The 14,824-nt window shown below is 40.0% G+C and overlaps 1 protein-coding gene across 2 annotated transcripts; it reads right to left on the reverse strand.

Moving 5' to 3' along the window:
• Positions 1-992: 992 nt before the first annotated feature.
• Positions 993-12,805, reverse strand: LOC145133418 (transmembrane 9 superfamily member 4-like). 2 transcript variants are annotated; one of them, XM_079068359.1, is made up of 6 exons: positions 12,359-12,805; positions 12,117-12,157; positions 11,591-12,035; positions 11,171-11,320; positions 1,404-1,560; positions 993-1,329 (listed from the first exon to the last, which is right to left on the reverse strand). In XM_079068359.1, the coding sequence occupies exons 1-6, from the start codon at positions 12,508-12,510 to the stop codon at positions 1,183-1,185; spliced, it is 1,092 nt and encodes a 363-aa protein (XP_078924485.1). In that variant the 5' UTR covers positions 12,511-12,805; the 3' UTR covers positions 993-1,182. The 2 variants fall into 2 exon arrangements, with proteins under 2 accessions (XP_078924485.1, XP_078924484.1); XM_079068358.1 differs by having other exon boundaries at positions 11,423-12,035.
• Between the last annotated feature and the right edge of the window lie 2,019 nt (positions 12,806-14,824).

Below are 14,824 nucleotides of genomic sequence, written 5' to 3' on the forward strand. Positions count from 1 at the left end.
ATCTATAAGACTCATAATTCTAACAACACAACACAACACAACACAAGAAAGATCATATTCCTGAAAAAATATTCATCTATATACTTGTTAAGAACCGAATGGTAGGGAACACAAGGTCTAGTCCCACTATTATGTTCTTCATGCCAATGAAATGTCATTATAGTCTCCGCTTTCTTGAATAGTTATAATGACTTGATTCCCCTAATGAACTTGCTGAAATGTGTACCACTATGAGTAAATGAGCAAAAGGGATGCATTTAAAATCAATTATCAACAATAATATATCCATAACCATGTACCTACTAATCACATTTTATTTTTTAAGTTTTCTTGAACAACAAAATTTTATATAAAAACTAGCGAGAGGCTAGGGATTAAAGAGCGTTACAACATTCAAACTTTTGATTACAACACCATCTGTCCCACTCTATACACGAACCTCTCTTCCCTCTGATGATTTTAATCCAATTGAACACGAGAATCTTAATATCACTGGCAAAGTCTTTACTACTTATGTAATTGCTGTTGAAGACACACTCATTCCTTTTCTAATCATGTTTTATAGAAGCGTATAAACAGCGGACAAAAAGCAATGAGGCATGGAAACCCACTGTTCCAAGCAAAAGAAAAATTCCATAGCTGATGCAAGCCATGTAGCTAAAGAAGGAGGAGGTTTGTACTAAACCATTCATGTCTGACTGACAAAAATAATAATAGATGGAGTAACCATAGACATACAATCCAGTAGACCCACCAACGAAAAACGATATGTGCATGCAAAATAAACTTCTATTTAATTTTGAGAAAAATTGCTCACAAAATAAAATGAGAATAATGAATTTCAAAGAGGAAAGATAAAGAAGCCAAGCTAAAAACTTTTAAACTCACCTCCACCACAGATACTAAAATCGTGATGAGCAAAAGAAGAAAGAATATTATAGACATAGAAGTATAAAATATGTAAATCCCATGACCCCAGACACTGCAAAGTATGTCGTGAAGCTGAATAATGATGACACTAAATGGTAAAATTCCAGCAAAAACAATATGTGGGAGGTTATGCTTGTACCAACGCATCCGAGGAACCTCACTAGGACATTTAGTGATTCTGCATGGAGCATGAAAATCATATTTTTTGATTTTCCCTATGACTGCCCCTAAAAGAAGAAATGGAAGTCCTAGTTATATCCACAAAAGAGATAACATTATTAATTCACCTAGTGGAAGCACAGAAGTTGATCCATTAACAACCACAACTATATTATTGAAGGCAAATGTAAGAAAGAGAGGCCCAAAATATAATCCTCCTGTCCACAATATGTTCTTCATCTGCCAAGCAAAAAATGTTATGAGAATCTGAATTCATAAATAGATGGTCAAATAATGTTGATATTTTCACATACCCAGTTGGTCCCTTCTAGTTTGTGATAAAAAGAAACTGATGTATATCCTGAGACCACAGATGTTACAGCATAAACGAGGGCAAGTGAATTCAAGAAAACTCCTTGATGATATGGCTGGAAAACACCCATAATTCCCATAATAAGAATCACCACCATGCTGAAAATTTAGCAAAAATAATGTTACAAAGCAATAATAGCAATGAATATTCGTAAAAAAATATACCATAAAATATTGAAAATAAAAGCATCCACTATGTATAGTTCAATCATAGAGTTGAATGAGGTGACATGTCTAAGCGACATTCAATGGATTAAACTCTACTATTGTGGAATGTAATGTTGGATTCGTATGTTCAAACTCAATTTGGCTGCAACATCAAGTCATTCATATTTGATAACGATTGTGAATACGACAACATGTCTTTTCACTCATACTTCTCCACACACATAATCAAATTCCGTTTTTCGTGTACACATAATTCACCTAAAATGGTAATCCGAGCACATGCTTTGAACAATTAACAACACCATTCGAACTCTATTATTCCATATACACCTCCCACCTTATTTTTGGGTCAAAGCATTAGACATGCAAACTCACCTCCTCAATATTCTACCATCTTCTGCAATCAACAACGAGACAACATTTTTCTGAATATTTAAAACCACCCAACATATAACCATCTTTGAGTTTTTGGGTTTCTATGATAACCACTTAAAATTAAACCTCACAAGCTCACTCTCCACACCAAACACAGCCAACACATTGTTGTCTTCCCCCTCACTGACCATCCATTCATCCGCCCAACATACCGAGCCAAATCAATAAAAACCATCACCCACTTCTAAGACCGAAAAACCACTATCATCCTACCAACCTTTCCTGACTATTTTGATATCCCTGTCCCATGCCCCGACACCGACCACTTACCCTATGACGACGTGAAGCGATCAAGGAATTACCAAGGCAATGAAACTCCTCAACCTATGCTACCACTATCTCCCCATTCCCTTAATCATACCGAGAGCCCAATTGAAAATAAACCATGGATGATGAGTTCAAATCACTCATTGCTAATGACATGTGAAAATTTTCCTGCGCATACCTGCGGCCAATGTTGTTCGTTATATGTGACTTTTCTAAAAGAAAGCTACTTGTTGATGGTTTTCTGTCTCTCTACAAAACTCGATTGTCAAGTCGGCCAATAACCACACCATTTTGAGTCATTGCGGTCTCTCATCACCGTGGCCTATACATAAAGTTGATGTCAAAAATGTTTTTCTACACGGTCACCTAAAGTAAACCATATATATATATATATATATATATATATATATATATATATGCATCAATTTTTAGAGTTTTAGGCCAATCGTTTTCCAAATCACGTGCGTTATGTTCGTTGGTCTCTTTATGACATTCGACAGGTACCTCGCTCATGATTTCACTGCTTTGCTACATATGTGATGCGTATCATCTTTGCTTATAGTCACTCAGAATCCTCCCACTTTATGTTTTGGCAGGGCAGAGAGATAGCATACTTGTTACTATATGTCGATGATATTGTGTTGACCGCATCCTCCATGTGTAACACCAGGTTATTTCAGGTAAAATCCGTTCTCTATTTAGTAAGTTTTATTGTGGGTTTTAAGTATACTCAGGGCATAGATAGAATCTCCACGTTGTGTAGAAGGATGAATGATGGCGAGACTTTAATGAATTACACCACGCGTAAATAAGGAGTACATAGGGCGTACCCGGCTAGAGTGCAAACCCTAAATCCAGGGTTTTGAGACTTATTTAAACACCTTAACCCTCATAAACCCCTTCCACCTTCAGCCTACATCCTCTCAAACGACCCCTTGCAATCTCTAATCTCCGTTTGTGAAGTTTTTAGCCTTTTAACTGTTTTGTGTTCATCTTTGAAGGAAGGAAGCTCTTGGAAACCACTTGGAAAGTTTCAAGCTTTGTGGATCTGGACCTTACATCTCCTTAGCAATCTCCAGGAGGTATCAAGTTCTGAACTTGGTGAATAATTTGTTAGATCTTGTTAGTTCTTAGCTTTATGTCCCTTTTGTCCCATATTCTTGGTCTAGATGAGTATGAGCTACTCCAAACCCCATGTAACATTTTTAGATGTCCTTGTCTTCATGAAATCATAAAAATGCAATCTTGATTCTTTCCTTTCACCCATGCAAGAGATGTGAATCTTGAGGTTGTGTAATAAGTTAGGGTTTTGGTTTTAGGCACCTTCTAGCCATGCAAAGTCATAAAGATGGAAACTTTATGATTTAGGATGTTACAAGTTGGTATCAGAGCCCGAATTTGAGATAATTGAATGAACATCCGTATGAATCCAGACTCAAACTGAGGATTTGCATAAGTTTTCAAATTATTTTCAAATTGTTTTTTAAAAGTAACTAAGGAAGGATGCGATGTGTACGATCTGTCGGAGCAAGAAGTATTCCCCAAGATACTCACACTTTTATTTGCTTGTAATGATTATGATAAAACTGCATGCTAGTTTGTAGGCTAAAGGTCTTCAGGAGTTGCATGATAGAATTGCCCTATGTATGATGCCTAATTGCCTAGGAGAATATCTTTTTATATAGAACCGGCATCATTACTGTGGTTGCTTAGTGTATGCATCATAGTTGTACATAACTAAGATTTTATAACTTGAGAATGTTTGATTTAGCCTTATTTCATGTTCCTTGTTTGGTTGTGGGATTAAGTTTGAATCAGGTATTCGACTATCTATCGAATCTAGTGGTATGTATGCATAGCATACCCGAGCAGCTGTAGGGTTAATGGAAGTTTCATGAGTGAGTATGGATTGTAGTAGGTCAGCGTGAGGAAGGATTAACCACTCTTGAGGGAATATGTATATGATGTATGTGTGTCCTCGATGTTGGGCCTTATGGTCGGGTGGTTTGTGACTACCCCTTGAGACCAATATGGGTAGGTGTGGAAGGTAGTATGGGCCTGTACTACTAAAAGCTCAGGACCCGTACATGTAGCAAGGAAGTCACGAACCCCAAGGGTTTAGTCTTTCCATGATAATTGTAATAGTTGAATTATGGTTTGTATGATGTATGCCGGTTTTTTTTTAGTATGCCGATCACTAGGGGTTCTAAAGCAGGAGTTGGCGACCCGGAGAGGCCAAGGTTGACGGATGAGGAGATTCATGAGATGATCACCACTCAGGTGACCATGACTATTAGGGAGGTGATCCCGTAGGTTTTTGAGTCTATTAAGACCGCAACGATTGAGCTTTTTGGTGAGCAATACTCCGTCATGACTGAGGTTGTTGCTGTTATAGCTACCGTAGTTGTTCCTGCTGTGGGGGTTTATGGGAGAGGGTCATTCCAATACCGGGACTTATGCAATATGAAGCCCTTGGAGTTTGACGGGGTCAAGGACCTGATCGTAGCATTGATGTGGATTTATGAAGTGGAGCGTTGCTTCTTCACATGTTCTTGTTTGGATGATTAGAAGTCAGGTGCGCCATGAACCTTCTTCGTCTGGGTGCGAAGGATTGGTGGAACCTGGTGACCAGTTCTTCTACTCCTAAGTAGTTGATTGCTATTACTTGGGGGCAGTTCTTGGAGATGTTTTGAACTAAGTATGTTCCCCTAGTGGAGAGGGAGAGGTTTGATCAGGAATATCTATCGTCGAAGCAGACGACAAAGTCGGCGACGGAGATCAACAAGATGTTTATTAAGAGAGCTCTTTTCTTCCTTGAGTATTATGCTTCAGAGGAGGCCCAGATGTCATGATACTTGAGCATGCTCAAGACTGGGATTCGGGAGTTTGTGTCTACCCAATGATATTGTACCCTCTCCAAGCTTCGGGATGTCGCGTGAAGGTGAGAGATTGAGATCGAGATCCATACGAGGGAGTAGAGGCAAGCTCCGATACAGTCACAGCCAGCAGCAAAGCGGTTTAAGCCCGTTGATTCACGATTTGGAGGACAGAGGGGCGGTACTTTGCAAGTGCAGGAAGGCACATGAGGGTGCATGCCGGTCAATTTCTTGGTGCCACGAATGTGGTAAGGAGGGGCATTTTGCAAGGGATTGTCGTCAACAGGCTCCACTTGTGAGTATCCGGATTTGTTATCATTATGATCAGGTGGGCCATGTGAAGGCCCAATGTCTGTTTCTTGCTGCTAGGCCCGTGCAGGCACCAGCCCCGACTACTTTGAGGGTTATGGATAGACGTTAGGGGAGAGCTGAGTCCCCAAAGGCCAAGGGTCGTGTGTTCCAGCTCATAGCAGAGGAGGCCGGGGTGGCACCTGACATCGTTACTGGTATGTTCTCATTTATTATTCTGTCAAGATATTTTATTATACGATTATGATTCTATTTATGTTAGGTACCTTCTTAGTGAACTCATTGCCTGCTCTTGTGCTTTTTGACTTGAGTGTGAGTCGGTGTTTTGTGTCTTAGTCCTTCAATAGGAGTTTTGATATGACACTCGGAGTTTTGGAGTGTTTGTTGCGAGTTATCATCGCCAACGAGCATGGGATTTCTGCTTTAAGCATTTTTCGAGATTGTTTCTTAGAGATATTCGGGGTGTCTACCTGATCGATTTTGATTTCCATCCATATGGGGGATGTGTACGTGATAGTAGGGATGGACTAGTTGAGTAGATTTGGTACCATGATCGATTGTAAGGGACAGTGGGTGGTAGTTCGAACCCTAAGTGGGGGATAACTGATTATTTATGACGAGAGTACCAAGGTTGGTTCAACTTTTTGTTCAGCCACCTGGGCCCGACAGTATCTTCAGCATGGATGTTTGGGTTATCTCGCTTACGTGGTTGACACTCAGGAAGAAGGGAGAATTTCAGTTTCGGATGTGCCTATAGTCAGTGAGTTCCCAAATGTATTCCCGGAGGATTTACCCGCATACCTCCTACGAGGCAGGTTGAGTTCAGGATTGATTTGGTTCTTGGCGCGACCCCGATTGTAGGGCACCGTACCGATTAGCACCACCCGAGATGCAGGAGTTGTCCTCTCATCTCAGGAGTTTTTGGGCAAGCAATTTATCCGAGAAAGCAGATCCCCATGCGGAGCACCGATTTTGTTCATAAAGAAGAAGGATGGTTCACACCGGATGTACATTGATTAACGATAGCTAAACAAATTGATGGTGAAGAACCGTTACCCACTTCCACATACTGATGATCTCTTCGATTAGCTGCAGGGTGCGTCTTGGTTCTCCAAGATCGATCTGAGGTCACGGTATCATCATATGAGAGTCTGAGAATAGGATGTGGAGAAGACAATGTTCCGTACTCGTTATGGTCATTACGAGTTCGTAGGTATGCCGTTTGGACTCAACAATGCACCGACGTCATTTATGGATTTGATGAATCGGGATTGTAGGCCGACGCTCGATTGTTCAGTGATTATTTTTATTGATGACATCCTGGTCTATTCCAAGACCAAGGAGCAGCATGAAAAGCACCTTCGAGAGCTACTAGGAGTTTTGAGGAGGGAGAGGCTTTATGCCAAGTTCTAGAAGTGTGAGTTTTGGCTACGGAAGGTGTAGTTCTTAGGACACCTCGTTAACTAGAATGAGATTTTGGTCGATCCGGCCAAGATAGAGGCAGTTATGCAGTGGGAGGTCTAGAAGTCTCCCTCGCAGATTAGGAGTTTTCTGGGTTTGTAAGGTTATTATTGGAGGTTTATTCGGGATTTCTCCAAGGTTGTTGTACCTCTCACTCGTTTGACGAGGAATGTGTAGATTTTCACCAGTGGCCTGAGCAGCATGCTGTGTTTGAGATATTGAGACATAAATTGTGTGAGGCCCTGGTGTTGACCCTTCTGGAGGGCGTGGATGATTTTGTTGTATATTGTGATGCTTCTATCACCGGTTTCGGGGTGGTACTCATGCAGCGAGGGAGGGATTATGTATTCTTCTAGACAGTTGAAGCCACATGAGGTTCGGTATCCGACACATGATTTGGAGTTAGGAGTAGTGGTGTTTTCCCTCAAGATTTGGCGACATTATCTGTATGGGGTCCGATGTTCTATCTACATGAATCACAAGAGTATGAGATATATCATGGATCAACCGAATATAAATATGAGACAGCGTAGATGGCTAGACGTGGTCAAGGATTATGACTGAAAGATTCTTTATCATCCCGGGAAAGCGAATGTGGTCGTTGACACTTTGAGCCGCACGACGGCTAGTACTTCTGTTGGGGGTTTATGTATGATGATTTCTATCGATTTGCCACTTTTGTAGTTGATCAGCGAGGCTCAGACCGTGGGACTTAAGAGTGAGCACCAGAAGAAAGAGAGAATCAGAGGCCAGATCAGTAGGATTGTCACCGATAAACATAGATTTTTGACTCAGTGTGCTCAGGTTTGGGTTCCAAATTTTGGTGGGGTTAGGCAAACCGTGATGGAGGCGACACATAAGTGCAGGTTTTCGATACACCCTAGAACCACAAAAATGTATCGGGTTTTGAGACTTAGTTACTGGTGGTCGTGCATGAAGAGGGAGATTGCCTGGTATTTAGAGAAGTGGTTGACCTGTCGGATGGTCAAGGTCGAACACCAGAGGCTGCACGACAAGTTACACCCTTTGAAGGCTCCCATGTGGAAATGAGAATGGATCACCATGGATTTTATCAACAAGTTACCCAGGACAGCTAAAGGATTTGATGCGATATGAGTCATTGTGGATTGTCTAACCAACAGTGCCCACTTTCTGGCTATTCGGGAGAGTTCCTCGGCTGAGAAATTGGCCGAAGTGTATGAGCATGAGATCGTCGCTCGGCATGGTGTTCCAGTCTCCATTGTATCTGATCGAGATGTTCGGTTCACTTTATGAGTTTGGCAAAGGTTCCACGAGGAAATGGATACGAGATTGCACTTCAACATTGCCTATCATCCGCACACTGACGACCAGAACGATCGGACCATCCAGACGCTCAAGGATATGTTGACAGTTTTTGTCATAGATTTCGATGGGAGTTGGGACTCCTAACTTCCCCTAGCTGAGTTTTCCTATAACTATACCTATAATTATAGTATTGGTGTGCCACCTTTTGAGCTTCTTTACGGGAGGAAGTGTCGTACACCAATTTGTTGGGGAGAGGTCAGTTACAAGGTTATAGGGAAGACCGAGGCGGTCCTTCAGACAACCAAGCTCATCCAACAGTTCATGAAAAGATTGTAGAAGCCTCAGAGCATGCAGAAAAGTTATGCCAACAGACGATGGTCTGAGTTAGAGTTTTAGGTCGGGGATATGGTTTTATTGAAGGTATCATCCTGGAAGGGTGTTATATGCTTCGAGAAGAGGGGCAAGTTGGGGCCCCGATTTATTGGACCATTACGAGTGGTGGCTAGGTTTGGCAAGGTAGCCTATCGTTTGGATCTACCTGAGGAGCTTGGTCGGATTCACAACACCTTCCATGTTTCTCAGATTCAGAAGTGTGTAACTGATGATTCGACATTAGTTCCTTTGGACGATAATCAGGCTGATGAGCGCCTGAACCATGTCGAGAGACCAGTGGTGATTTTAGATAGGAAGGCAAAGACCTTGTTCAACAAGGTGGTACCTTTGGTCAAGGTTTAGTGGAAACATCGGAAGGGTTCCGAGTGGACATGGGAACCCAAGGCTGAGATACGGGAGCAATGCCTAGAGTTATTCGCAACATCGGACTTCAAGGACAAAGTCTGATTCAAGTGGGGGAGAATTGTAACACCCGGTTATTTCAGGTAAAATCCCTTCTTTATTTAGAAAGTTTTATTGTGGGTTTTAAGTCTACACAGGGCGTAGATAGACTCTACGTGCTGCGTAGAAGGATGAATGATGGCGAGACTTTAATGAATTACGCCGAGCGTAAATAAGGATTACACAGGGCGTACTCGGCCAGAGTACAAACTCTAAATCCAGGGTTTTGAGCCCTATTTAAACACATTAACCCTCATAAACCCCTTCCACCTTCAACATCCATCCACTCAAAAGACCCCTTGTAATCTCTAATCTCTATTTGTGAAGTTTTGAGGCTTTTAACTATTTTGTGTTCATCTTTGAAGGAAAAAAGCTCTTGGAAACCACTTGGAAAGTTTCAAGCTTTGTGGATCTGGACCTTACATCTCCTTAGCAATCTCCAAGAGGTATAAAGTTCAGAACTTGGTGAATGATTTGTTAGATCTTATTAGTTCTTAGCTTTATGTCCTTTTTGTCCCATATTCTTGGTCTAGATGAGTATGAGCTACTCCATACCCCACGAGTAACATTTTCAGATGTCCTTGTCTGCATGAAATCATAAAAATACAATCTTGATTCTTTCCTTTCACCCATGCAAGAGATGTCAATCTTGGGGTTGTGTAATAAGTTAAGGTTTTGGTTTTAGGCACTTTCTAGCCATGCAAAGTCATAAATATGGAAACTTTATGATTTAGGATGTTACTTGGGATGTTACACCATGAGTTTACTTGATCGGATCATAACTGGCATATCCATTGAGTTTTCCATGATAGATATTGAGAAGCTCAATTTCTTCCTTGGGAATTTCGCCTATCGGCCAACCATCAGTCTCCTTCTCGACCATACTTAGTATGCCACTGAGATATTGGAACATGCAGTGATGATGAACTGCAAACCTTGTCGTACCCTGCTAACACTTAGTCTAAGTTGGCGCTTCAGGACCACTTGTTAGTAACCGTATCTAGTATCGCATCATTGGTTCCCTTTAGTACGTGGCATTAACTAGATTCGATCTTACATACACCGTTCAACAAATTTGTCTGTTCATTCCTCATATACCTTGGATCTTGTTGCCTACTTTGATGTAGACTGGGGGCGGTTGCCCCACCATTAGATGATCTACATTTGGGCGGTTGCCCCACAATTAGATGATCTACATTTGGGTACTGTTTGTTTTTCAGTTGTAATCTTATTTCATGTTCATCCAAACGGCATGCTACTATCTCACGTTCCAACATCGAGGCTGAATACCGAGACATAGCTAATGCAAAAGCTGAGACCAATTGGCTATGTAATCTTCTATGTGAGTTACATTCGTCTCCTAACACGACAAATAATTTTTAATGTCATAAAGTCTGCGTCGCGTAAGTTTTCCAACCCGATGCAACATAAGTGCACCAAACATAATGAGATAGACATCCACTGCATCCGCGACCATGTTGGCTTGGGTCGTATTTGGTTTTCCATGTCCCAGTAACATCTCAATAATGCGGATATTTTCATCAAAGGGCTTCCAACATCTCTATTTCGCACCGGTTTAAACATTTGCTCCGGACTCGCGGTCGATGATGTTAATGTGTATGTGTTATATCACAATATACGTGGTACATTCTGGGTCTGGTTTGAATAGCCCTTCTCACCTATTATAATTGTATATTTATTGTGATTAATGCAATGGGAGTTTCATGGGAAAATAGAATCATTTAGGTGCTGTTTGTTTTGGAAGTGGTTAAATGTCGTTTGTCTTTTTCCATGTTTGCGGAAAAAGACGTGCACTTGAGAAACGTCTACCCGTCAGAAGGGAAAAGTGCTCAAAAAGTATTTTTGTAGAAAAACAAACGAGGCCTTAGTATCTCTGTAATATCAATGTTGTTGTGCTAATAAAGATGATGTTATAAAAAAATCTTTCTGCAGAAGTCTTTCATCTAGATTCTTCTGTTCTTAGGATTCATTCCAACAGCTTGCATGTAAAAATATAGTATAAAACATTGAAAAGGAGAAGGAAAAGAAGACATAATTTGGGAAATACTAACAGTACAAGTAATTGCGATCCAGAACCAAGAGCTGCAGCCAACAATGACTTATGTCTTGGGAATCTAAACACATCACCATGAATGTTCTTCCATCCAGCTTCTTCTTGGTTACAGTCGGCCATTTCCGCCACTTCAACATCACATCTATATCTTTTATGTTCGTGAATTAAGGAAAAGATTTGTATTAGATGAAAATTAAGGGCCATAGAGGATTATAAACGCATATTTAGTTTCATTTGGTAGTATTCATACCTGGAAATGTCTTTATGAATCACTCGTTTGTAAAAGATCAGTATGCCAATTATCAGAATGAAGATTGTAAAACTTGAATTTACAATCGAGTAACCATGGACCTTATCAAATGTCATATTGTCTTCGGTTACATCTGACACAAAATCCGAATAAGAAGAAACTGTGTACCTCTGCATTCTCTCATTGAATGGCTGTTGTGTTGGTATCCACTTAACTGAGTATGTGAAATCCACCTCAACTTCCTTGTCCTCTGTTATATCAACTACATAACTGGGATCTACTTGAATGAGAATCTCAATAACACGATCTTTATTATAAAAAATGTCAAAACAAAAATGGTTGTAAATGAAATATTTGCTCTTGATCATTCCATCTCTATGATCGCTTTCAACCCTTCCAACAAAACCCTGAATTTTCAAGTCGTCACAATACAAATGCATGTAATAATCTTTCTGTACCACACTACGAAACTGAGAAACATCTGATTTATTGAGTCTCTTGTTGCATAATAACTCCAACACTTTGTCCACACGGAATTCAACCTTATATGGAGTTGGAACAAGATGCCCTCCAGCCAAAAGCTCATTTAGATTAACCTTCTTTTTCACAGCATCTTTAGGAAATAAGTTAGAATTAGAAAGCTCATAGTAGGTGAAGAAAAGAATAACAAATGACAAACACATTAGAAAAATACCTGTAGAACAAAAGGGAAGATCGTAATAATCATATGCTTCCCTGGAAATGATATTTATAGAAGATGAAGATGCTATTTTTCAAATAGTTAAATAAGAAGAAGGTGCTATGTAAACGGTTTTTGGTGGTGTTACACATATATCTATGTAATTTATGAAATGAATCATGATATAACTTCTATTATTCATACATAAATGACAAGTTTATCAACCAAAATAAATGAATGGAGGGATTGGGACTAACATAGGATTAGAGTATAAACCAACTCTATTGGCATAGATGGGGATTGTATCTCCATTACTGTAGCGATGATCAAAGGCATCTGAGATTACTTGGCTTCCAAGACTGATTAGCAGAAGAGCGATAAATTGGATTTTTGGTGATCGTAACATCATTGGAATTAGATATTCCACAACTGAATCTATATTCTATCCAAACATGAATACTGTAACTGTAAAGGAAATGCGAAGAACAGCTGGAAGATTGGAGAGAAGACCGGACACCTTGCGAACCAGCAGATTAATTACCATGAGGAAGAAATGTCTTTGCTGCTTTGTAAATTGTAATTAGAGTGGTGTAGATGGAGGAGTTGACTTTGAATTGGAGCACGTTCACATGCTTCCGCTTCCACAGTTGTCGCTCTAGCAGTTGAATAAAGTAACACAGATGATTCTCGTTCGGTGACATTATTTTAAAACCAACCCCTGAAATATTACTCAATTGACAGAAGAAGCCCTCTTAAAATGTGGCGATGAGCTTTTTTTTTTTTTTAAATGGACAACTTAACTTGAAAGTTAAAAGACTAAACTGCACAAATGGTCCCTGTGGTTTGCTCAAAATTGTCACTTTGGTCCAAAAAGTTTTGGACTAGCACCAGAGGTGCAAAGTTTTCATTTTGTTGCTTGTTTGGTCGAATCTATTTTGATTTTTTTTTCAAAATGATGAATTTGCCCCTGTTAATATGATTTTCTTTTTGTCTTATTTTTTTTTTCTAATTTTCAGATTTAAAAAAATAAAAAATAAAATTAAAAATAAAATAAATCTCTCTCTTTCTCTCTCTCTCTCTCTCTCTCTTATTTATTTTTCTGATTTTCAGATTTAAATAAAATAAAATAAATAAATCTATCTATCTATCTATCTCTCTCTCTCTCTCTCTCTCTCTCTCTCTCTCTCTCTCTCTCTCTCTCTCTCCCTCCTCCCTCCCTCCCTCCTTCCCTTCCCCCGCCCCCCTCTCTCTCACTCTCTCTCTCTGGAAAACCCAAGCACAAAAAGGAGGCTGCTACCCTCCGTTCCAACCATGTTTTCTTCTTCTTTCTCGATGACAAGCAACCCAAACACCCCCATACTTGTTGTTACTGCCTCCCTTCTTCTTCTTCTTCTTCTTCAATTTTAATCGAGAAAACCTCCACCGGAGGTGGGGTTTTTCGGCTGTCAAGAGGGCAACAACCCCTCCCGTTTTCCTTGTGCTTATCGCCGACTTCATAGCAACCCAAATGCCCCCACCTATTGTTGTTCTATCTCCGATCTGTCTTACCCTTTCCCTTCACGTTCGCGTTTTCTTCCAGATCAGAATAGGAACAGTCAAGAGGCCGCTGGAGCAGCCCCTTAACTGCAGCAGTCAGCAAGAGCCTTTGTTGCTTCGTTCTTCTCCTTCCCCCAACCCATTCACATCTCTACCGCCTCCATTCCCTCCTCCACTCTACTGTTGTTGGTACCCAAACACCAATAACCAACTGAAGAGCATTGGCTCCTTAGGAATCCACAAATTGAAGATGCGATACAACACCAAAACAAACTTAATCAGGTAAAAACGATGAGTACAATCTCTTTCTCTCCATGTATTTCTGTGGGAATCTTCTGGGAATCACTTCTCTAGCTCTTCAAATCAAGGTTGATTTCGTCTCTTCAAATCACTTCTCTTTGAGAGTGGAGGCACACATCAGAGCATCAAGTGAATAGATTTAGCAAATAGGTTTACTCATCTGTTTCCAGCTCTTTTTCATGGAAATCGAAGATATGGACTTTTCTCCTTACGATTTCTGGATGAACCCGATTTGTTTTTTTTACCCAACTCAAAACAGAGAGAAACGAGAAGATCCTGAGAGAAATTCGTTTCATTAAGTTTGTAGAGAGAATATGAAGATGCGGGCAAGAAAGGGTGTGACCTGAAGATCTGAGATTGAAGAAGATGATGGTGGTATGTGTTCTTGGGATGTGTAGAGAGAGAGAGAGATTTATTTTTATTTTTTAAAAATCTGATCAGAAAAACAAATAAGAGAGAGAAAAATAAATAAGAGAGAGATTTATTTGTGCAGTTTAGTCAAGTTATATTAACAGGGGAAAATTCGTCATTTTGAATGAAAATCAGAAAAAAAAATAAGAAAAAAAGAAAATCATATTAACAGGGGAAAATTCGTCATTTTGAAAAAAATCAAAACAGATTGGACCAAACAAGCAACAAAATGAAAACTTTGGACCTCTGGTGCTAGTCCAAACCTTTTTGGACCAAAGTGACAATTTTGAGCAAACCACATTGACCATTTGTGCAGTTTAGTCAAGTTAAAACTTAAAACGGGTTTTTAGTTGGGTTCCATAAGTAAATATTTCTTTGAGTAAATTATACGAATGATCCCTATGGTTTGAGGTGATTTGCACGTTTGGTCCCTAAATTATTTTTTTTACCTCGGAAGGTCCCTACTATTTGTTTTT

This window comes from Lactuca virosa, chromosome 8, assembly GCF_052849685.1.
Source record: "Lactuca virosa cultivar CGN04683 chromosome 8, Lactuca_virosa_CGN04683_v6, whole genome shotgun sequence".
NCBI classification, from domain to species: domain Eukaryota; kingdom Viridiplantae; phylum Streptophyta; class Magnoliopsida; order Asterales; family Asteraceae; genus Lactuca; species Lactuca virosa.